At 41.4% G+C, this 25,478-nt stretch overlaps 1 protein-coding gene and 1 long non-coding RNA gene across 2 annotated transcripts; one reads left to right on the forward strand and one right to left on the reverse strand.

Moving 5' to 3' along the window:
* Positions 1-4: 4 nt before the first annotated feature.
* Positions 5-1,998, reverse strand: bet1 (Bet1 golgi vesicular membrane trafficking protein). Its single transcript, XM_061813359.1, has 4 exons — positions 1,797-1,998; positions 1,542-1,648; positions 1,382-1,438; positions 5-545 (listed from the first exon to the last, which is right to left on the reverse strand). Exons 1-4 carry the CDS (start codon positions 1,813-1,815, stop codon positions 390-392), a joined length of 339 nt encoding a protein of 112 aa, XP_061669343.1. The 5' UTR covers positions 1,816-1,998; the 3' UTR covers positions 5-389.
* Positions 1,427-21,955, forward strand: LOC133497373 (uncharacterized). Its single transcript, XR_009794041.1, has 5 exons — positions 1,427-1,521; positions 4,256-4,396; positions 5,253-5,392; positions 15,086-15,181; positions 21,544-21,955. It is a non-coding gene; the product is annotated as an uncharacterized LOC133497373 (long non-coding RNA).
* Positions 21,956-25,478: the final 3,523 nt, after the last annotated feature.

Here is a 25,478-nt window from a genome sequence, read left to right on the forward strand (position 1 = left end):
CCTGTTTGTTGGTTAAAAAGATCATAAACTGTTTATTTACATTGAAAACATTTTACATTTATACTGCTTTTCTCAGTATACCCATTAATTCCTGTAAAAGATTTAGCTAAATGTCTCAGAAAATTGTAAAACCTCTTTGCAATATTATGCAAGTCGCATAATAAACCGGTTATAATACAGAGCACTCGTTATTCATTTAGTCAACTACGGCATTTCTCAAATTTATAATCAACTTCTATGTTACGATGCTGAATCGCATCACATTTTGAAACCGTGTTTATTTGGGGCTGGAAACAATTTTTCATCAATCATATCACACTGTTTTTCGGCTAACTTGTGTTATTCCGAGGTGCGCGATGGGGCATTCAAAGTCTGACAAGATCCAGCCGTCACCTCAACTTGATGAACCAGTAGAGTATGAAGAAGACAAAAAGGCAGAAGAGCAGCATGTAGCACAGCAGTTTAGTCTGACTGCCTCTGGACAGCTGTTTGACTCGGCCGATGGTGGCGCCGAGCAGGCCACCTGTTGAGTCGAAGTCTGTGTCCTAAAGTGGGAATTTGGGACAAAAGAAATCCTCAAGCCAAAAAATTCAATTCACACACACTGGTTGAAAGTAATAATCAACATGCGCAACGTATTGCTTGCTTGAACTGTTTTACGTCTGATTACGAAACGGAAGAACTTCAACATCGTTACTTACAAAATATGCTTGCTTGGGTCAAGATGTTTATTAATCCCTACAGTAAAATACGTAGCGCATTTGTATGTGGAAAGAACAAAAGCTGGACGAGCACCACACTGCCGATTTGAGTTTGCTCAACGTTGAAAAGGACAATTTATCTAGTCCAATAGTTGAGTTTTTTAATATTTCACTGACAATTCAATAATTTAGTCTATGTAACAAAGACTCAATAGTCCTCACATATCATTGTCTCTGAGCTTCTTGAGTTCTAATAATTTTCATAGACTTCTGATTTAAAAGATAACACTGACAACTCTTAGTCCAACAGTAGAGTTCTGTTTATCTTTTGGTGTTAATACAATTATTATTATTTTTTTTTTTTTACATGTAGTCTGGCTGTCTCTCGAAAATTCCGCCAAGGCATATGTGAAGAAATTCTACGTAGAGGCAATATTACAAATATGGTCAAACCCATGACGTCATTAAGCAGCAAATAATAATTAATTAATCATATTAAATAATTTGGGGAGCTAGCAAAAAATTTAGTAGGCTGTTCAATTTTACAATTGATGGATGAACATAACACTGGAAACAGCATAACACGGTATGGTATTAGTAAACTTCAACATCTTTTTTTTTCCTCTTGACGTGAAGCACTCACATGTGCTTTTATTGTGGTTACGAATCTATAAACTCACCATCTCATCCAGCATTTTATTCTGGTACTTCACTTCCGTTCCTATGTCGATGGACAACTGCAAAAGAAAGTGAAAGTTGCAGCGTTAGCACAAAAAAAGTAAGCATTTAAGAGACACATAGTGCGGAATTGTTGAAAACGGTGAGTTTTGACTTCCTTACACTTTTCAAAGCGCTGACTTTGGCTCTCAATCCCTCCTGTAAATGTTCATTTTCCTCTTCGTACACGCTGTAGCCACTTGCTACATAGTTCCCAGATGCTCCATCACCTTGATGAAATTATGAAGTATGTTTCATACGGTCGATTCACAACACATGGAATCTGACTCAATAAGATTAACGTAGTAAGCACTTTTCACGACATTAGCAAAGCCAGTATACACTTAAAAGCAGAACACAAATACGGGCTTGACTTACCCAAGGCGGCGCGCCTCATTGTGCTACAATAACTTTAATACTGTCCAGCAGTTTTTGTTTGCGTAAAGTATATGAAGACTCAATGAAAGCCACAGCACAGAATAAGACTGTTGAGGGGCTATCAGCACTCGATGTGTTGCTTCCTGTGCACGTCAGCATACGCCACGTCATCGAACGGAGGCTCACGAGGGCCGAAAAGATAAAACAAGATGCCTCACGCTTTAGTAATTTCAGTTACATTGTGGGGTGTGGTGGCACAATATTTTTTCATGTTTCCCAGGCTATAACTGAGCAACATGGCTTGAATACCGGGAAAAAGAAGACCCATGTGTTTTAATATCTTGTGTCACGTGCTGAAGCTCTCCTGTTAAAAAAATATATATATATATATATATATATATATATATATATATATATATATATATATATACGCACACTAATGCAATGGACTTGTATTTTCATGTCTTAATTGCACCTGTTCAATCGTAGATAAGAATAATATATTATTAATAATAATACAGCTAACTGTATCAAAAATGAGCTTTAGCCAACATAAACAGTGGTTATTTTAGTGAGTTAAGTTAATACCTATAAGTTTATTACAACATGGTTCCTCTGGATCACTCTGAAATACAGTTTCCATAGATCGAGCTGTGACACGGTGGCTCAGCTGGTAAGCGTTGGCCTCACAGTTCCGAGGTCCCGGGTTCAATCTGAAATTTTTATCGTTGGTGGATATCCACTGTGAGAGAGATAATCTAAATAGAAAAATCCAGAAATCACAATTTATGATTTTTTAACGATTAATTTGTGTGAAGCAGCTGCAAATAAGTATTTGAACACCTGCCTATCAGCTAGAATTCTGACCCTCAAAGATGAGACCAAAATGGAACTTTTTGGTCATAATTCCACTAACCCTGTTTGGGGGAAGATCCATCCCAAGAACACCATCCCTACTGTGAAGCATGGGGGTGGTAGCATCATGCTGTGCGGCTCCGTAAGTAGCATATCAAGGTACTGGTGTGGCCTAGCCGGTCTCCAGACCTAACCCCAATAGAAAATCTTTAGAGGGCGCTGAGACTCCATGTTTCTCAGCGACAGCCCAGAAACCTGTCTGATCTAGAGAAGATCTGTGTGGAGGAGTGGGCCGAAATTCCTCCTGCAGTGTGTGCAAACCTGGTGAACAACTAACGAAAACGTTTGACCTCTGTAATTGCAAACATAAGCTACTACACTAAATATTAACATTGGTATTCTCAGGTGTTCCAATACTTATTTGCATCTGTAGCACATAAATAAATCGTTAAAATAATCATACATTGTGATTTCCGGATTTTTCTTTTTGGATTATCGCTCTCACAGTGGACATGCACCTCGGATGAAAATTTCAGACCACTCCATGATTTCTAAGTGGGACAACTTGCAATATAGCAGGGTGTTCAAATACTTATTTTCTTCACTGTATCTCTAATTCTTGGACACTGCATTGCTGCTAATAGAAAAGGACCAGACTGTCAGCAAAATAATTGTCTCTAAAAGAAACTAACCTGTCAACGCATTATTCGCTATCTGTCTGTTTACCGACACATTGTCGACACAAGTTCATCCGTGCTCAGGAAATCCTTACGAGTGCCAGTCAGCATGTTTCACTTCAGATTACAGCTGAATAGCTCTTTGAGACTCTTTTGTGATTAACGGTTATACAAATAAACTTGACTTGAATAGAGTCATGTTCACGTTGATATAGACACGGGAATCATTTTTCATACTGTAACGGTTTTGAACAAGCTTGCATGTTTTCCCGGTCCGGCATATTATAGTGACAGTTGTGTATCATATCCAATGATAAGAATTCATCTACGTTCTGTCACATAATACAGTATATAGTACAATCTTTTGTAGCCTTATACAGTACAGTATCGGTGGAAAGCTTGGAATAATTATTGCGCTAAAAGACCTCGTCGTATAACAATATGTAACAGTTTTGACACGTCGGGTGCAACCAGACCACAAAGTGGAATTTTAAATTGAATTCTAGTGGGGCTACCATTGTTGAAGCAGAGCAGAACCGGAGAAGTTGACCAGTCCTTTAGAAATGTTATGCTAATAGCATGAATGCCATGTGATGATATTTCATTGAACTGCTTATTGTTGATAAAATCTCCAATTACTTTCAGTCCTGTTACTGTAAAGGAGGAGCCTCAGAACACAAAGATACTGCCCAAGATGGGCCGATCCGCATTTTCTATGGATGGAAATAATATTTATTTTTAGCGAGCTACAACAAGTGAATTGCAATGCTATACCATTACCAACCATCCTATAGAGTTCGTGCACGTGATGTCACAGTTTGTCCGCCGCCATTTTGCCGATCAAATCTAGCTGCTGTGCACTGCGGGAGCTGTTGAACCAGAGCAGATTTTTCAAGAGACCTGTTGTGATGTTGGTTGTCACAACAGACGAGACAGATATTCAAAGCGATCATTCTATGGAATACCAGCTCAATGGACCGGAGAATATCGATGGATTTCGGCAATTAAACGTGATGGATGGTGCCCAACGAAAATACACACGCCTGTGTAGCGATCGCTTCATTTCAGGTAAGAATTATTCTTCTGAATCTTAAATTACAAAGAAGCATGTATAATGCCAAGTTGGCTCATTTGAGAACAATGCGTATTAAAAAAAAAAAAAAAAGAAACCGTCTGTCGCAGCAGAGAGGTTAATGTGTGGCTGCAATCGCTTCCGTGTACGTTCCATGGAGAGGACTCCGTCCTATTTGTTTTCCAATCATAGTTAATGAATGCAAGTTTGTGAAAAACAGGGGTCATTTATTTAAATATTGGTATTTGTATTGAATACTAGCTAAAAAGATCGATGGATTCTGGCAAAGGTTAACGTTATTCCAACAAAGTATTTGTATGCGTCCAGACTTTTATACGCTTTCAAACTTATGCTTTCAAACTCTTCCGTGTAAATCTCGACGACGTACTCACCAGATCCATGTGTAGATCCAGTTGTCCGAGACAAGCAGAAGCAAATTAACAGTCCAATTTTTTATCGCCCAAAACATCGATTTCGGCATGAAATATGGGTCCTCTATGCCAAGTGTCTCTAATTTTTCCACGTACCTTTGTTTATCACCACCTTCTAAATGTTTAACGTGTCGGACAAAACTCTGAGCGTCATGCTATAAGACGTATTTTCACGTCGTCTCTAACCGACTTAGCATTGAAGAATGGTTTGTTTGGCCGGCACTTGCGACCAGTGACGTGATTTGATGACGTAGGTGCACGAGCTCTATATAATTCTCGAGTAACCTTGCTGACTTTGATCGGATTGGATCTCGGATGGAACTGATATTAGTTCTCTAATTCTGCTTTTTGATTTGTATGTGGAAAAAAAAAAATCTATGTCTTGCTTCAATTGATTTTGGCACATCTGTGCTTCAAACAGGATGAAGAACAAAAAGTACTCACAAACTCCAGGTCATGAAAAAAGATGGGGTTCAGAAATGTCGACGATGGAGGTCATGTCATCGTTAATAACAATCTTCAGCCCATCCGTTATTCATGAGGATCTCCCCGGCCTGTGAGGTATGGCTGCCATCTGGCAAGACAAGACCACAATTAACTGAAAATGAGAAGCGTTCACCTCTCACTGCGTACTTCTGCAGATTTAGCAGCCTAATTTCTCCAGAGGATGGAGCGATGAATGAGTCAGGAGGAGAGGTGTTTAAAAACTTGCCGCAAGGAAAGATCAAAAGGATCTTATTGCGTTTCCTACTCACCGTCTCAAGGGAGAGAGAGGATTTTATTTCATTTTTTTTTCTTTCACAATCTTAACGCAGCTTTGAAGCACCGTTAAAAGAAGTCTGGTGACACTTAAGTCAAGCGGAAAAATTCTTAGTCTTGTAAATTGTCACGATACGAGGATTTGGATATTTAATGCAATGCCGTGTGGTTCGGTGCAGCCTGGGATCCTTTCATTCACCAAAGATGGGTTTCATAATCTGCAGAGGAGAATAAAATTATGTTAGTTGGGTGAGTCAGAGGGAGCATAATTTCTCCCGCGATTGGGTTCACTGTCACCAAACATGACTTGTATATGGAGACCAACCATAACGTAGATGTGATAAGAATATGTCTAACAAACGCATTAGGACAATTATTTTGTGCCATCCAAAATGTCCGCTCTTTCAGAGGGGAAAACAAAATGCATTCTGCATGTATCAGCTGGAGGGACATTTAATCAGTCCTATAAAGCATTGCAAAGTGGCTTCAATGAGAGAGAAATCTGTCCATTTAAAAGATCCCATTTTAGCGTGGTGGCTCTTCCGCGATGTCGGAGATCCCTCAGAGCATCCCCGTCACTCCTCCTGAGCAAGGCTATAACTCAAAGGAAAATAAGACGTCGCCCCGCTGGCACCGTGTTATTATTCACTCTTGTCGTCCACAGGCGAGCGTGTTCTCCACATTCCCGTGCTCAAATTGATCTTTGATTCTCGGTTTGACATTTAACACCGAGTCCGCGGACAAAGGTCTAAAATGGCATTGACTACTGAAATAAAATACTGACTGACAGAATCATTGTTGGCATCAGTTACAGTGGTTTTGTGATTTAATTTATCAGTCCTGATGTCTTAACATGTGTTTTCCCATAAGAAATAACTGGTATTGAAAGAATCAGTTCCAGGGTCATATTTTAAAAGTCCAAACAGTCCTTCATGTGTGTGTGGGGGGAAGTTAATTACTGTAATATTGATACATTTAGCACTTTGACGGGGACTGAGGCCTACCACGAATAGCGAGAATCCCTGACTGGTTCCCAAAGGAGGCCCCGTAGCTCAGTGGTTAGAGCACTGGTTTGGTAAACCAGGGGTTGTGGGTTCCGGCGTAAAAATTGTGCCAAACATATATGTGCGTTCATCTGAGATGACACGCTGTGGCGACCCCGAAAGGGACGAGCCGAAAGAAACCGACCTGAGTGGTTCCCAAAACATTCGAAAAATGTTATCTTTAAAGTTCCACTAGTCCGTATCTGCCAGTGAGGCAGCTGGAAAGCGTTGGCCTCACAGTTCTGAGGTCCCAGGTAAAATCCTGGTCCCACCTGTGTGGAGTTTGCGTGTTCTCCCTGTGCCTGCATGGGCTTTGTTGGAGGACGCTTTTTTTTTTCCTCTGTGTGTTCGTTTAATTTCGGGGAGTGAGAATGTTGGTTATCCAAATACAGGCTGGAGACGATGAACAGTTTCTTCTATGCTTTATTTTACAGAATATTCCGGGCACAAATGAGATACAAACAATGGCTGTAGTAGATCACAAGTGCACAGGTACGGAGAAAGCACACATCTTTTATCTGGTCAGAAGGGCGGACCATGGGAGGTATCGAACCTGTGACACGACATCGGGACTTTCCACTAGATAAAGAGTTTCTGTCTGTAATGGCTAGGCTGGCAGATGAGGTTTGACTAGAATCCCCTTGGGCTATGAGGTTCGCAGATGATATTGTGATCTGCCGTGAAAGCGGGAGCAGGCGGAAGAACAATTAGAAAGATGGAGGCACGCACTGGAAAGGAGAGGAATGAAGATTAGCCGAAGTAAAACGGAATATATGTGCATTAATGTGAGGGGCGGAGGAGGGCGAGTGAAGCTCCAGGGAAGAGGTATAGCGAGGGTGGATGACTTCAAATGCTTGGGGTTACAGAGCAATGGAGAGTGTGGTCAAGAAGTGAAGAAACGGGTCCAAGCAGGTTGGAACAGCTGCCGGAAGGTGTCTGGTGTGTTATGTGACAGAAGAGTCTCTGCTAGGATGAAGGGTAAAGTCTATAAAACAGTGGTAAGGCTGGCCATGATGTACGGATTACAGACGGTGGCGCTGAAGAAACAACAGGAAGCAGTACTTGAGGTAGCAGAAATGAAGATGCTGAAGTCCTCGCTTGGAGTGAACAGGTTGGATAGGATTAGAAACAAGCTCATTACAGGGACAGCCAAAGTTGGATGTTTTGGAGACAAGGTTAGAGAGAGCAGACTATGATGGTTTGGACATGTTCAGATGTGAGAGAGTGAGTATATTGGTAGAAGGGTGCTGAGGATGGAGCTGCCAGGCAAAAGAAAAAGAGAGAGGAAGACCAAAGAAAAGGTTGATGGATGTTGTAAGGTTGGACATGAGGACAGTTGGGTGTTGGATTGGATTGGATGCACGAGATGGGCTGAAATGGAAAAAGATGACACGCTGTGGCGACCCCTAACGGGACAAGCCAAAAGGAAAAGAAGAAAGAGTTTCTGCCTAGACCGGTTCTAGCTGGTATCAACTGGCGCATTTCTCTGCCCAATGTATTTCTACAAAGTTTCCATTATACAATTCAGCAAGGTTAACTTATGAGCCTACGTGCAGAGGGGCGCGATATCACTCAAGGACACATGAGGACGTTATGCAATCATGACTAAATCTGGGCGTAAGACACACTTCAGTTTTCTCCGGGCACTCCGGTTTCCTCCCACATCCCAAAAACATGCAACATTGATTGGGCACTAAATCGCCCCGTCAGTGTGATGGTGACACCGAGGGGCAATGTGCCCTACGATTGGCTGGCAACCACTTCAGGTTGTACCCTGCCTCCTGCCTCCTGGGGTAGGCTCCAGCACTCCTGACCCTTGTGAGGATAAGCGGCTTAGGAAAAATGGATGGCTGAATAGTCCTTATCTTTGGCTGAGATAGTTCCTCCTTTCTTTGTAAATTACTAGGATTGCACTCCAGGACCAATTAACAACGGAACTTCATGAAGGGGTAACACTTGAGCGAGGCAAGGACCCGTTCCATCCACAAGATATGAATAACATTTGTTATTCTATTTGTTTCGGTCCACTTACACCGGGGCCAAATGGTGCGGTAATTGCATTGTGATATGTCTCATATCTACAAAGTGGTCTTCTATTTTTTTTTTTTTTTCCCTTCTACTTGACGTGACTTTGCATTCAATGTTATACCGGGCTGAGAGACAGAGAAATCATAACAACAATTGGTTATGTTTCTACTCTAAATTCCGTACACGCATGCAAATGAAATAATTTGCGACTTGCTCAGTATCGGGGGGTCGACGCAATCCTATAATTGTGACTAATTGATTAGCTCTGGGAATATCAGTGCAATCATTCCATTTAGTACAAAGCAAAAAAAATCTATTGTGCAAACTTAATACAATTAATCATAACCCTAAATGACATTCCGTGTTAACGCCATCATATTTATCAATTTTTTTTTGGGGGGGGGGGCACGTGGGGATCATCACTCTCAAGGTCAGGGACTACACAACACAAACATCATTATTTTTACTTTCCCCCTTTCTTTTGAAAGCGTCTTTTGTTTATTCTTACTAAAACAAAATAAAATACAAAGACTAGTTTTTTTTTCTCTCCCACAATGATGCTATCGCCAAGTTCTGTTAGCAGCGGCCAAGGCGGCAGGTCCACTTTGTCTCTGGAGACATTTTACATATCACTCTTTCCTACATATGTGCACTCGCATAAACAAAAGTTCTGAGCAGGGGGAAAAAAAAAAAAAAAGCAACTTTGCAAGAATGAGTCATAAAGCGCCCAAGAGCGGAAAGATCCCTTTCATCATGTTAAAAAAAAAAAAAACAACTTTTATTCTGAGGGGGGAGTTTTTTTTTTTAACTCGATAACATCATCTCCTCATTTTGACAATTTCAATGACTTTGAAAATCAAGGATGGCACATCACGGACGCGCCGCTGAGATGTTTAAAACAGCCCCGTGAGCTAGTGCAATTGTCATGGGGTCCGGTTCTTGCAGCAAACGGAATAATCCGACCCCGGTGTGAACTCAAATACAACGCGTGATGGGAACATCAAAACAGTCTCATACCGTGCATGTCAGCAAAGTTGTGGTCTGCTGCACTTTGGCCGCCTTATAAAAGGTCAACTTTCTGCTTGCTTTGCCCCCCCCCATAATTGAATTTTTAGGCCCAACATTTGCAGCACCTCCCTGGCGCTCAGCCTTTGACATAATTCATCGTTTGCTTAGAGGTGCAATTAATGTCTTTATGGTAATAAGCCTCAGGGGATTTGTGGCACATATGCGATACTTATTGGCACTTTTGTGGAAAGACGCTGCAAACATAGACAAATAGCTTGATATAGTGTTTCGATCCTGCAGGGGGGACATTGATAACACTGGCAAGATGTAACAACCAAATAAATGCTGGAACAGCTCAACATGAAAATTTTAATATTAGGTCGATAACTGGGAGCACATTATTGTTTTTTGCCAACCGTGAGGACGATTTGTCTGCTGCTTCCTAATGGCCAGAGAAATTCTTTTGGCTGCTAATGGCTACTTGCTGCATTATGGGAACAATAGTACTGTAATGTGAAAAATGAGATGGAAAGTTATGGAAAAGCTAAATGATAGACTAAAAGGCAGCCGGATGAAATGTTTTCATCACAAAGGCTTTGCACTACTCTAGAGAGACGGAGTAGGACCCCTGGGTCCCCATAAGTACATCTCATAGATGGGTTTTTACATTAAAATGCAAAATATGGTGTCCATCGAGCCAAGGGAGCAAAATCTCAGGGAGGCTCAAAACAGAATATTGATTCACCATTTAATTCAGTTTTTTGTGTGTGTGTGTGAATGGTGTATACTGTATTTACTGAAATAATAACAGTTCGATACACAAATTAAATGTACCGTCTGCCATTTTGTGGAGGAGAACGACTGAATTGTTCCGCCTATCTTTACAGGTCGCTGGAAAACATAGCTAAACAAAGATAGATCATTTATAGTAAATAAATCTATTGATTTTTTTTTTTTTTTTTTACGTCTAAAGTCAAATTTGATGATTTCCATGAGCTATGTCATGAGTCGCAGGACCCGCATCCTGTACTTTGGATGCTAGTTATGTGAAAATACGGAGCCCGTATGGGAAATTGACACCTCTATCCGCGCTTGACTCTAAGTTCACCCTCAAAAGGGAACTGCTATCTTCAGACGGAGAAAAAGAAGCGAGGGAACCAGTCGAGCAGCCTAATAGGAATAGGCTTTTTTTTTTTTTTATCACTCCACATAACACACTGACCCATTTTTCAACCCACAAAGTACAATTTGACAGCATGAACATTTAATCTGACTCCAAAAGACAACACGGGCATTATCTGTTCCATTTTCTCAAAAAAATAAAATGGAAAAATAGTGGATCTGTAATTCGTCACGATACATAAATGTGGGAGCCCTGGAGCAGAAAGGGATTTATCTTTTTAAGGCAGCAAGTGTACCGTAAATATGTCATGGAAAGATGATCTTTTACAACATACCGGGAGCACAAAAATATATACATACAGGGACAATAATCCCCACTATTATTATGATTATTGTTATATGATGGCCATTCTTGTCACGATCATTTTTAAGCCCTATTGAAATCACAATAGATTTTTCAAATCATAAATATAACTAATCGCTCTCTGCAATAGTGGGGTACCTAGTAATATAACTACCGACAATATATGGAAAGCTGTTTGAGTGTTTATAAAATACTAGTATCACACTTAATGTGACACCTTTGATTATTTGAAATATCATATTTTCCGCACGATAAGGCGCACCTAAAAGCCTTTAATTTTCTCAAAAGCCGATGGTGCGCCTTATATTGTGGTTCGCCTTATATATGGAACAATATTGAGCCTTTAGTGCAACACCATCTAATGGATGCAACCCTAACCCTAAAGAAAATGGATGGATGAATGTTCCTAGAAGTACTGGAAGCATAAACTGTCAACTAGTGCACAATTTTGCCTCACGTGTCACACGTAGTGTTGCGCTAGTCACCAGTAAATCAGATGTTGTACTCTCCAGCCATTCATCATCTTAGTCGCTTATCCTCACAAGGGTCACGGGACTCCTGGAGCCAATCCCACCTGTCAACGGGCGGGGGGCGGGGTACACCCTGAGCTGGTTGCCAGCCAATCGCAGGGCACATGGAGACAGACAACATTCGCTGTCACAATCACACCGAGGGGCAATTTTGAGTGGGATGTTGTACTAGTGCAAACCAAAATGTCTGCAATGTTGTCTATTATGCTTCTATAGCTCATTAGGGTTGCAGGTGTGCGCAATTTTGAGCGAGAAGTACACACAAGAGAGGTCCCGATCTAATTGCAGCGTCTTTAAAAATATATATTATTAAAAGTGTATACACGTATTATTAAACACCGACCCGACATGCATTGCCACCAAACTCACATGCCATTGTAATACACGTCTAACTTTTCCATCTAGAACTTTCCATTATGGCCTGTGAAAAAGCTACAAAATATTAAAAAAAGAAAAAAAAATTGCAAGTTTTATTGCCATAAATTTGCCCTATTTCAGCATAACAAGCCTGCCAATGTTTTTCAGTGATGTTTACGCGTTGTTAAATGTTGAATGAAACGACAGCAATGTGTTGTTTTTTTAACCACATGGGTTATTTATTGTTATTTTCTTTTTTTTTTTAAATTGTGACAGTGTTGTTGTTTTGGAGCCTTGTAACATCCGCACACACGGGGAAATACTTTGTTCCTAATTAGTTGTAGGCCGACACTTGAACGGGTTTGTTGGGGACGTAAGCTGACAGCATGCAAATGAGGTCCCATTCCCCTTCGCAAATCGGGAACAATGAGTCATCATCGATTTGATGTGGCGAAAACAAACTTTTCTTTCTATTTTTTTCCCCCCCTGCAATCCATCAGTGGGCCTTTGGCCAAAGACAAGCACTAAGGTTTAATGAAGTGGAACCGAGTGACTTATTCAGGAACTAATGTTCTACATTGCATTTGCTCCTTTTTACTTCTGCATTTTAATCTTGCTTGCTTGATCTGTTTATTTTACGTCTCGTGACCGTTTTACAAATTCAGTGTGCAGTAACCGCGATCGACTTTTGACTCCGTTTGACCTAACAAACGGAACCAGGTAGATGGTCTCCACTCAAATATAAGACACTTAGTTCCAAAGAATATGACGGAAATCTATATTTACAATACCTGGCAGATAAACTCCATATTACGTGCAACCGGCGTGAGGCTAACCAGTTCATAAAATGGATGAATGACAAAAAATATACAGCTGTGTTATCCCTCCATCTGCCTTCCCTTCTCGGGGTCTCTTATTTCTCCCCAAACGGGGTTTTGAGTTTTTCCTAGCCCGATTGAGGACTTTAAATCACGGGATGTCATCACTCTTTCCCGACTGTGGGGCGGTGAACCCGTGTGAGATTCTTTTTGTGATGAAAGGCTACACAAAATGAACTTGACCTGACTCGACTGGGTGTACCGAAAAGACAAAATGTCAGACTCGGACCCGATTTGGGATTTGTGAAGCCGACAAAATGCCGTCTGGCTCCACATTCACAAAATGTAATGCTCAGCGGCCCACTGAGGCCCAATTGAGCTTTTTATTCCTCACTGTATAAAGGAACACGCACCTTCAAAAGAAGCGTGGGGGGTGGGGGTGGGGGTCATACGCAATCGATACAAGCTATAATTCATGTTTGGGTTTTTTTTGTTATAAAACTGACGTAAAAATCTTGACTAACTTGTCAGAATTTCTGTAGACCTCAAATGCCGCATACAAACTTTTATTTTGTGTGTCATGTCATCTTCTACTGAGGTTCGAAAAAAAGTACTAATCAGCCTATTTTGACTAAATAAAGAGTAGAAAGTTCATAGTTAAAGTAAAAAATACAGTTACCTGAAAAATCTACTTGAGAACGCTAATAAGTAAAAGTAAAAAATAGTTACCTGAAAAATCTACTTGAGGGCTCTAATAAAGTGTTTTCGTTTTGTTTCGTTCCATTCCAGCAAATAACTTTATGTAAAACCAAAGCATTAATGTGTTGTTTTTATATTAGTTTCCAGTGACGTTTGCCTCCAAATGAGCACAATAACATTTATGTTTTCATACTGTGACGAGACGGCTGGCGAGCGCACCAAATGGCCGCTAATCACTTGGGGCTCTGCTTGTGTCATGCTCTCACAAATATGCCCGCAAAAAGTGTTTGCAAACAGTGTACACACTTTGTTGTGTATCTTAAACAGTAGTGCAACGTGTGTATGTGTGCATTTTTAATGGAGGAATTGCAGAATAAAATATATGATTTTAAAGTCAGGGTATTTTCTCTTCGTGGAGTTGCTAGTCACTGAAGCTTTATCAGTTTAGCCATGTGGATATATTCAAATTGATGTTTTTTCTTCATTTCTGTGCAATATATTTGTATTAATCCGGCTTTTTGGTTATTGTGAGATTTTTGGGAGGTAAGCGTGAGTTTTATTATGTATACGAGAAGTTTTTAGAGTTGTGAGAGTTGTTGGGGTGTTTGTTTTTATGGCGTTAGTAGAAGCATTTTTGAACAACGTTTTTAATTGGTCAATGTGAGAGGTTTATGATGTCATTCGTACGAGCTGGTGAGTGTTAGAATTTTTTTTTTTTTTTATAAGAGTTAATGTTATTTTGACCGACACCCCACCGTATATAAGTTTTTGATCATTCTTTTTGAAAATATCAGAAAACAATCAATTCTCCTGGTTGCCAGTCACACTGCAGTTATAGTGATCCCCACCACCACCACGTTGAGCACGTTTATACGTAATAACCTCAAATATTGGACCGTGCACTGTTATAAGCCAAAATAAAAGTGTGATGAAGGCGTTTTGAAGCGTTCACGTGTCAATTCCTGATAACAGAAAGTGCAATATTGTGCTCTAGTGGTGTCGAATTTCATTACAGGAGCTCTTCAGATTTGCACCGAAATCGCGGTAGTTTATTCATCAATACAATTATATATAATAAATGAAGTATAAGACGTACCAAGTGGGCAAACAACAAAAATTTAAATGCCAGGGATCAGAAATACATTTTATAACTCTTGTTACCAGGACGAGGAGAGTCTTATTTGTTGAACATTTCAACCAGAAGAGGATGCTGCTGTCTCACCCATGAAGCAAACTGAAAGACAAAATCCACACGATCCAATTTTTTGCCTCACAGCAAAAACTAAGAGGAGGAAAATCAACTTTGTGTTACTGAAGATCCATTAAAACGAAACTCTTAAGGGAGGTCCCACAAACTATTTGGCAGAGCACCAACAAAAAAAACGTGGAACAAAAATTCTGACCGAAGCTTTGATACACTTAAATGTTGCATCTTATGTTCATATACACTTTTTTAACACCAGTTTTAGTAATTTATTTAAAGTGAAGGAGTTGAGGGTTTTTTCTTCTCCTTTTTTTATCTGCAGATGTTTGAGGCAGTCCCTCGAAAGGATGGCAGGAGGCGTTTTGGACTCCACGTCGTCCTCAAATGGCTGCGTTGCAAAAGCATTTGAGTTAAAATGGTAAAACGATGGCTTTCTATTGAATTGTTGGAATGGCCAGATGTGCGGATACACAGCAGAAATGATCAAAAGAGTCCAGACTCAACACTTTATGACTATTCTACCATATACTACTACTGTATAAATCCTATACTATCGTCGCAATAAGGTTAAGAAAGCTGGTTTGAGAAATTTGCCTTTGTCATGGCAGCACAGTGGAATAGCGGTTGCAAAGTCAGCTCCAAACCTTGGCTCGGCTCTCAAAATTGTCGATAGGTGTGAATGCAAGCGTGCCGTGCAATTGCCCGCTACTAGTGACTCTAAAAACTAAGACATTTTGCTATCACCCAACATCTACAATCCTTGGTAATTGTGTTGCATATTAATAAAACAATGATTTTTAGTTCCCAAAAGTAAAAGAAAGTACAGCGGCGTCATCAGAAGGCCAAAGAGGTTGCAGTGAGGAAAAGTAGAGTGAGGGAATCGGGACGAGTCAGAGAGACGAGAGAGACGACGTGGCAGCGGCTTGTGTCTCGTAAGGGAGGAGAGGACGCTGGGTTCACGGCAACAAGAAAACGATTGTGATAAAATGATTTTAAATACTGCTTACGCTCCGGCCCATTTCTACCATCTGATGCAGTTATCAGGACCAGCTTCATAGAGGTTCTTATATTGGACTTTCTTTTGTGTAAAAAGCTCTTCTGCTATGTCCTCATTACTGTTAGAGTAGTAGAGTAGTCATTAAGTGCGGTGAGACCAAACTAAATGCAAATCTTTATCAGAAAGATCAGGGTGTCCCATTTTCGTGGAACTTCCTGTTTGGGTCAGGAAAGTTAAATGTTGCCCTTTGGAGAGTCGAGTCCCTCGGAAGATGAAACTGCACAACTCAAATTACCAATAATAGTGCTTTGAAATGAGCGTAAAATCTCTTTATTCTACCAAGGGCACTCACTACCTCGCCCTTGTGATTCGCAGCATCCTAAAACTCATTTTTGCTACTTTAGCAAACTTAAACTTACTTCACCAATTCCAGTGGCCAAATAGAACTTTTTATATCGGATTCAACATGCACAGAATCGTATGTACTAGCTCGCTGTTTCCAACCTTAATTGAACCAAAACAAAAATGTCCCCATAAATGTAAATACTGTCTTTTGAGTCTTTTCTGTACTGTTGTAGTCCCAAATGTCTCTTTTTAATGTTTTACATCGTTTTCTAAGAACCGGCTGCATATTAGCATACACAAATGATTACATTTCCAAGGTACGACGGTGACTGAGGTTTGTTCCCCACTTGCATGACTTGCAGTTATTACAAGGGGGGGGGGGGGGCTCCACAATAACAAATGTCGCCTTTCAAGTCATAAAATTGGCACGAATGTGTGATGATGGGATGTTGTTAAGCGCTCGCTGTGGACTTGTAGCGTGACCCACTGAGGAAATGTAAAGTCGTTTGCAGAGCAGACGGCAGGTAATTGGGGGGGCTTTGCCTCTCTGTGGCAATTTCGCACTTTATTGCAGCCGAAATAGGGGGGTAGGGGGGATTCTCTCAACAGGCAGTCGCAGGACAAGTGCCTGTAAAGACAAGCCATATTTAAAGCCAGCTGATGTGATGACTGTGACGGTGTACACCTGCGGGATTTTCTTTGTTTTTGTGATGGGTCATAAATGTGGGGAAACCTGCATCCATTTTCTGTATCGTTTGTCGCATGTCGGGTATATTTAAGGGGATGGTGGAGATTTGATGCTTGCTTTTATTTTCAGCCACTGCAGCAGCCCACTTAACTTTTAGGCTTGAATAAAAGTGATACAGTAAAATGTACTGCATGTGGAGCCTCAAAAGTCTTCAAACTGCCAGGCTGGCAGTCTAAACTGCACAATGTGTGTGCGTGAGAGTCACCAGCTGTTCTTTGTGTGTGTGTGTGTGTGTGTGTGTGTGGTGTGTGTGTGTGTGTGTGTGTGGTGTGTGTGTGTGTCTGTGTGCGTGTGTGCGCGTGCGTGAGTGACGCTCCAGTCCAAGTGGCGTTTCGGCCGCATCACCCGGTGTGCAGTGGGCCTCTCATCTATGTTTATGTATTCAGATTTATCGTCATTTATTGGAACGTGGGAGAAAGACAAAGACAAAGGAAGTCAAGGTTTCAAACCTTAAACCTGAATACTGCAGGGCAGACATGCCATCCACTACTAACCATGCTTAGTTTTGACACAATTTTAGACATCCGATAGTTAATTACTGTTCACTTCTATTCCTGTACCCAGTAAACCATCCATCCATCCATCCATTTTCTTAGCCGCTTATCCTCACAAGGGTCGCGGGGAGTGCTGGAGCCTATCCCAGCTGTCAACGGGCAGGAGGCGGGGTACACCTTGGACTGGTTGGCAGCCAATCGCAGGGCACATGGAGACAGACAAACAGCCGTACTCACAATCACACCTTGGGGCAATTTAGAGTGTTCAATTAATCTTGCATGTTTTTGGGATGTGGGAGGAAACCGGAGTGCCTGGAGGAAACCCACGCAGGCACGGGGAGAACATGCAAGTTTCACAGAGGCAGGTCCGGGATTGAACCTGGGACCTCAGAACTGTGAGCCCACCGTGGACCCCCAGTCAACCAATTATGCTTATCCTCTTTAAGTAGCTTACTCAAGAGTAAATTCTATGTATAATTTGCTTTTTTTTTTTTTTTTTTTGGATTTGAAAATGATAAAAGAGAGATTCCAAAGCGAATAATCGCTTACATTGCAAGTTGACTCACATTTAAAGCAGTAAGACTCATCAAATGTTTTTTTTTTGTTTTTGGTTTTTATACATTTTGCTGAGACTGGCTCCCGCAACCCTTGTGAGGATAAGCGGCTCAGACAATAGATGGTTAGATTTTTGCTCAATGTTTTTATCTGGACGATATATGGAAGTAAGAAAACTGAAATGATCTGTGCATTGCACTTCTTAATGACATTGAGACTATTTTATTGCTTTTCTGAGCTAGTATCTAAAATGTCTACGTGTAGCAGTTCTTTTACTGAATTTTTCCCAAAATATCACCATGCGTCTCTTGATAAGTCTCCCTTGAAAAGTGAATTATGATGCCCTGAGAAGGCAGCCAATCACAAGCTCTGGAGGAAAAGTAGGCATCAGGGTGTATTGGAGGAAAGTAAAGCAAGGGTGGGAACACGATGATGTAGAGAAAAGCAGGAGGAGGAGTTGAAAAGTGCACTTTTCCTTATTCGTCTACTCTCAGCAGTGAAAGTTAAGGGAGAAAATGGGTCCCGCCGCCTCCTTTACTGTCACTTCACAAGTTGGGGAGTGTGTTTCCTCCCTCAGGGTGTCACCTTGTGCATCCGCCCACCTATAGAGCACACCCATGATGGCACCTGGCTCATCCCCCTCTCCCCTTTTCGACCACCAGGGGTGTCGGACGTACGCTGAAAAGCGGCCTTAGGCTAAGGCTACGGAGATTCCGCCTGAGCTTTAAGATTCCTCCCTCTGTTGGTGACAAGCTCTGCAGGCTGAGGCAAACCAGCAGCATGTGGAAGAAGGAAAGCGGCGTGGTGGGGTGGAGGAGAAGGGGTGGGGGGTTAGACCTTTTCAGATGTCTTTGGAGAATGAATCATGGGGGCCTGCACAGGGGGGGAGATCCACAAGAGAAACACATCTGGCAATAGTGAGGAAAAGATAGAGGTGGTTGCGGCAAAGCACAGAAGTGCTCAACTTCAAATCAAATCAAAACTCAAACTGAATAAAAGTGAGGAACATTTCAGACTTTTGCAGTTGCAAACGGAGGAGGCTGTAAAGTCAAGCAGGAGCTGTCCCTCCCTAAACAATGTTGGAGCGCTGTATTGTAGGCGGGCAGAAAAGGAAGAAATGCCTGCGCTCCGGTCGCTCTGGCGGCTCTTGGCCTTGTGTTGAAGTTTTTAGAGCGCCGAGAAACGTGCGAGCGAGAAAGCTCGACCCAGCCACGTCATCTGCAAGTTTTTCAGATGCAAAATGGTTCATTTTCTAGCATCGTTTTATCCAACTGAACCTTATATTTATTTAATAGACACCAAAGAGAGGAGCATTTACCTGTTAAATTGATATTACACACTGACTGCATGTGTTACTTCTTTTGTTGTTGTTGTTGTTTTACAACCTTAGTGCAAACTTTACTCTTCACACAAATTATCGCAAAGGATTAAAATGTCCAACCGGAGAAAACCAATGTTGATAATTGTCCGAGTATCATGATCAGGTCATAACTTTGTATACAGTGAGAGGGAGTGGTCAAAGGAAGGAAAGAAGGAAAAGAAAAAAAGGCAAATGTGGATCATGGAATTAGAATTAGAATGTGAATGCACATTCAGATTTCAGCACATTTGAATGTATGTATTAAAGCGCTGATGTAAAAAAAAATATGATTCCTCGGAATATACCTGACGTTCAGCATCAAACTAAAAACATAAAGTCAAATGTAATCCTTTCCATAACATTTGTTTGACAGCGACAGTGGATGAAACACCCGCGATTCTTGCACAGTGTGGTCGTCGTGTCTGACTTGGGCTAAAAAAAAATATCGCAACATGGCGACGTTACACACACACACACGTTCACTTGAGGGTGTGAGTGTACAAACGCTCGGGTGTCAAACAGCTTTCCCTCTGCGTCAAGACGAGGCCGATTACCACGTTAGAAGCTGAGTGTGAAGAGTGACTTTTAAAAGGGGCATTCCCAGAGGTCTTAATCAAAGACCTCTGACCCCTATTTTAGTATATTTTTATCTGACGAGTGAAGTTTCCATGGCGTACAAATTTGCCGCAACGCAGTCGTTAGGAATCATTGGTATCGCGGATCAGTGCATGTGGCACATGCAGCGGAGGCATTGCCAAACATAATTACGCGATGAGACTCATGTTGACAACTTAACTGGACCTACAGTGAGAGTATCTGGCAGTTATCCAAAGATAATGCTGGTATCACTGTTGACCTACACTGCAGCTCTGCTTACCTTATGCCTTTGACGACATAATGCTTTTGAGAAGACCGAGATTGTCCAACTGAAATTGGAATGCAGGCTCTACCGTTCTGCAGGCAAGTCACAGCTGCCCTCCTTGTAAAAATAAGATTGCCCAAAGTTTACGCTGCCTGCACGGTGATGGCAGTTTATAAATCGCACAGTTTAATTTTATTCATTCATGTGCCCAAGGGTCACATTTGTTTTTTTAAAACGAACGGATGGGCCAGGTCATCCGCAGCTGTTATGTTAAAACGTGAAATGTGCATGTAAATATCACACAGTACACAGTAATTCATTCTAATTTTACGTTGACTGGTTTATATGTAATTTAATCATCATTAATCAACTAATTAATTCGTAAAATAAAATATTAACTGTTACACTTGTTTGTAAATTTTCTTTTACAATAAATGAACTGACAATTACTGAAGAATTTTTTAAACAATCTATATTTTATTTAATAATGTTTTAACTGGCGGCACGGTGCATCAGCTGGAAACCGTTGGCCTCACAGTTCTGAGGTCCCGGGTTCGATCCCGGTCCCAGCTGTGTGGAGTTTGCATGTTCTCCCCGTGCGTGCATGGGTTTTCCCGGGCACTCCGGTTTCCTCCCACATCCCAAAAACATGCAACATTCATTGAACGCTCCAAAATTGCCCCTAGGTGTGATTGTGAGTGTGACTGTTTGTCTCGATGTGCCCTGCGATTGGCTGGCAACCAGTTCAGGGTGTACCCCGCCTTCTGCCCGTTGACAGATGGGATAGGCTCCAGCACTCCTGTGACCCTCGTGAGCATAAGCAGCTAAGAAAATGGATTGAGTGGATAATGTTTTCCCTTTGAAAATCTATTACACACTACAGTCACATTCTGCTATAATACTAATCCGAAAAAATACTAGTTTTCATAGTTTTTACTTGACCAGAAGTGTTTATCCAGTCAAGCTGCTCGGAATGTTAGCGCAAAAAGTTTTGCAGAATAATAAAAAGAGCAGAAAGTTCAGGGAAGCCAGACATGTTCTCTTCCTCCCCTCCTCCACATCCAAAGCGTACAGTGGACACGTGGAAGAATTTTCTGGTCATCATGAAAATCAGCTTGGAAAAAAAAAAAAAAAAAAGAACGCGAGAGAAAGAAACAGAAGAGGTGGGAAAAGAAGAGAAAATGTTCTTTTTTTTTCTTGCTTGCTCAGACTCCTCCTCTGCATTATGAGTGGCTGCTGGAGATCATCTGGTCAACAAAGTGAAGTATGGGAGGGGGTGATAATGGGAGAATGTAAAAAAAAAAATGGAGATGTGGCAGGATACAATAATAGCATATAGAAAATCAAATGAAATGAAGAGAACCTTTGAAATGGGAGGATTCGAAATGGTGCCTGCTTTGACAATTTACATCTATGCAGGTTTTCTTTTTTTTTATGAGCAGGGTGACTCCTTCTCGTCTCGAAGAGACTGCAACGTGTCCGTACCTGCTTCACCGTCCTGTTTCAAACAAGGACTGACTTGGCGCCGATGAGCAAGACCCCCAATGTGTTGAACAAAAACTGCATCCATCCGCCTTCTGTGTGACGTTACGACCAAATCGCAACCTTTTCATTATTTGCTTTGTCCAAAAAGAAGACATAAAGTAACCACGTTAAATTTATGAGTGTCCAACGAAAAGCACGCATCAAATATGTATTGAGGTTTTTCCTTTTGTTGGACATTTTGAGAAAAGTCCACTTTTTAGATGCTTTTTATTGGACGGGGACACCATCATATTCCTCAATGGGAGACTGTAAGAAACTTTGAAAAAAATATTGTTACATATCTAAAAATTACATTATTATTTTTTGTATTACAACAAACATACATTACTAAATAACTAAACAATGGCTCTAAAAAAAAAAATAAAACCATTATGTACACCTCCACTATGTGAACCATTATTTATTTTTTTAATTTGGTTTATAGGAGTGTATTACTGCAGTGCCATGCTGAGAGTTGGTTCTAATATTTTGATTATGTTGCTATATTAAGTAACCAAATTAATAGAAACACCTCTCAGTGTGAGATACAGTATGTCATCAAATATGTCACCAATTATTTTATTGTCTTTGTAAATGCAGAGCTTTCGTTATTAATCTGATGGGCGACGTTTCTTTAATGGGTTTCAATTGGAGTTTTTATTTGCTTGTTTGTTTTAAAGGGTTGTATTAATACATCCATATTGTTATAGTGATGATGCATGTCAAAGCAAAAAAGGTAAAACATGTTCAAATATAATGTATATGTATCTTCTTACATAGTGAGAATAGACTTAATGGGATGGATTCTTGCAAACGACAAAATGGCAGCCTCTCTCCTGCAAACAATAGTGGCCTCCTCCACTCCACTTTATAATTTTTTTAATTCCATCCATGAGTTCTACAGGGAGGAAAAAGTGGAAGGAAATTCAGAGCAATCTAGTAACGAGGAGATAAAAAGTGCAAATGGGGGTGGGGGGGGGACCCCCATTTTCAAGATAGACATGAATGCAAAGAAGAAGAAGAAGAAGAAGTAGAGGAAGAATAAGGACAAGCAGAGTGCAGATTCTAACCAGATGCAAAACGTTCACAGTGGACGTCAGCCAGCAGGCATGTGCTCATGCTCGAGCTATGTAATGGGCCGCCTGCTCTACCCTTAAAGCGCCCTCCTCCATTAACTCCCCCCTCCCCTCTATTTACTTAAACCACCCTCCCTGTCTTTCTTTTCTGCATTTTTTCCCCTCCACTTATTCAAATAATGCTTATCCATTCTTCATCTCTCATTGTCTACTTCCCACTTTGGCCACTCACGAGAACCGCCTGTAGTTGTTCGTCAACAGAAATTTATTTGAAGAATAGCGTGAAGATAAAGTTGGGTATCTTTTAGGCTCTTCTCGTTTATACGTCTAAATAACACAGTCGGCAGTCCGCGGGTTGCGTTTGAGCGGACTTCTCGCGGTGATGGTGATTTTCCATTGAGCAGTCGTCAAACGCGAGTGAGACAGAGAGAAAACCCAAAGAAGAAGGAGGAGCCCTGCTGAAAAGAAAGAAAGGGAGAGAAGAAAAAAACATCTGTAATTCTCAAATGGAATTTCTTCCATCATTGGCCAACTCTGAAACCACTCACACGATGTCTGTTAGGGGCTTCAACGACACAAAATCCCTTTTGAGTTGCCTTTCAGAACATTTGACCCGATATTGAAACCCTTTGGGTCTTGTCACTGTTAGAAACCGGAAGACGGTTCTTTTAAATTTGGTTCTTTGGTAGCGGGCTTTATTTGGTTCAGTGGGAAGGCACTCCAGATGGGTTCCCTCTTTAGCCACACGCTCGTTTAAATATTGAAGGCCCAGTGAACACGTATTAAATCTGGCCTCATGCAGCATTTATCAATTTCTAATCTTCAAGTTACAATTTACAATGATATATCCCATACACCATATTAATGGGTTGCAAGATAATTAAAGCTCCACTGTCATGCCTATAAACGTTCTAAAATGGATATTGTCCTGAAAAATACGTATAACATTATTCACTTGAATGTCTATACGAAAAAATAAATATGAGCGGAGAGTGTGTTGTCCATGCGCAAAGTTACGAAAGTGTCATTCGACATCCAAGTGGAAGCCATATTGCCTGCAACGTCATCAGCAGATATTCGCCATTGAAAACACATAGTGGCACACCCCCTATGGGACACGGAAGCTTTTTTCGAGGAAGAGAACATCTCACGATTGAGTGAAGTGACCGGGGCAGTATTACCCTTTCGTTTCAAGCCGTATTTAGATGATATGCGGATCACTTCTAACTAACAACATTCTCCCAGACAGTATGTATGAGCTACCCGGGCAGCGCCACGATGTGCCACCACGCCCAGAGCCGAGCTCGGCGGACGAGATGCCCCCGAAGCTGTCCGCAGCAGACGAGGGGCCTCCGAAGCCATCCACGGCACCGATGGGTACATCGATATATTTAGCAGCCCACCCAACTAGTGTTTTTTTAGTAGCTCTTTACACACCTACCTGTCATTTGGAACCCACAAAACTCTCGTCCTTTGCACCTGTGCAAACCATTTTTCACGACGACCCGGGTCTTTGTGAAACGTATGAATAGTAAATCCATCCTCCCGAGTGTTCGAACAATATCCAGCAATACAACGAGCCGGCATTTTGGCTAACACGAAGGAACAACGAGCTACCTTCCAGCAGGTAAAACTAGTGGAAACAGACGAGCCAGCCTGAGCACGCTACCGCTATTAACGTCACTACTTGGTTCTTCTCAAAAGCAAATCCCTCAAGAGGAAATTTCATGTCAGGAGTTACAAAAAGCCATATACCTCAAAATTATGTTTTGTGGTGAAAAAATTGGTCCATTCTGGCTGCCTTTTTTTCATTAATAACATACTAAAAATCATGCATTTCACGACGGTGGAGCTTTAAGACTAAAAATGAGTCCTTTTCCTGAAACAAAAATACAGTGATGTGCTCCCCAGCTATAAAATATGATAAGAGGTTCTAAAACTCAGTAAGTAACTCACGATCAGCACCGCGGCACCCAAAGATTTTGTCCTCTCCCCTCTGCTCTTCTCACTCTACACAAACAACTGCACCTCGTGGCATCCAAATGTCAAACTTCTGAAGTTTGAAGTTGACACCACGGTCATCGGCCTCATCAAAGACGGCGACGAGACTGCGTATCAACAGGATGTGGCGAGACTGGAGCTTTGGTGTGGTCAACACAACCTAACGTTGAACACTCCAAAGACTGTGGAGATGATTGTGGACTTCAGGTGGCATCCTTCACCTAACACTGTCCAACTGTCTTGTGTCAACCGTTGAAACCTTCAAGTTCTTGGGAAATACAGTCTCAGAGGACCTGAAGTGGGAGAGCAACATGAACTCCATCCTCAGAAAAAGCCCAGCAAAGGATGTACTTCTTGCGGCTTCTGAAGAAGCACAGCATGTCACAAGAGCCGCTGAGACAGTTCTACACAGCGGCCATCTAATCAGCACTGTGTACCTGTACAGTCTGGTTTGGGGCAGCCACGACAACGGGCAATCAAATCCCCTGGACTGTTTGTCAGCACCACTCTACTCACTAATGAGGATTTGCACGCAACGTGAACTAGATCCAGAGCAGGCGGGATCCTTTCGGATCCTCCACATCCTGGCCACCAGCTTTTCCAGCTCATCCAGTCAGGAAAGTGCTACAGATTAATGAAAATCAAAACTAGCAAGCATTTGAATATTTTTTTTTCCCTCTGGCAATTAAGTCATTAAATTCTGCAATCAGCGAACCCAATATTTTTCTACTTTGTGCAATTGTTAGGACACTC

This window comes from Syngnathoides biaculeatus, chromosome 1 (assembly GCF_019802595.1).
Source record: "Syngnathoides biaculeatus isolate LvHL_M chromosome 1, ASM1980259v1, whole genome shotgun sequence".
In the NCBI taxonomy this organism is placed as follows: domain Eukaryota; kingdom Metazoa; phylum Chordata; class Actinopteri; order Syngnathiformes; family Syngnathidae; genus Syngnathoides; species Syngnathoides biaculeatus.

Coding starts and splice junctions, on each gene's coding strand:
- bet1 (XM_061813359.1), bottom strand. Junction 1,439..1,541: donor AAGTCAGCGCTTTGAAAAGT/GTAAGGAAGTCA, acceptor TTTCTTTTGCAG/TTGTCCATCGACATAGGAAC. Junction 546..1,381: donor ATAAAATGCTGGATGAGATG/GTGAGTTTATAG, acceptor TTCCCACTTTAG/GACACAGACTTCGACTCAAC.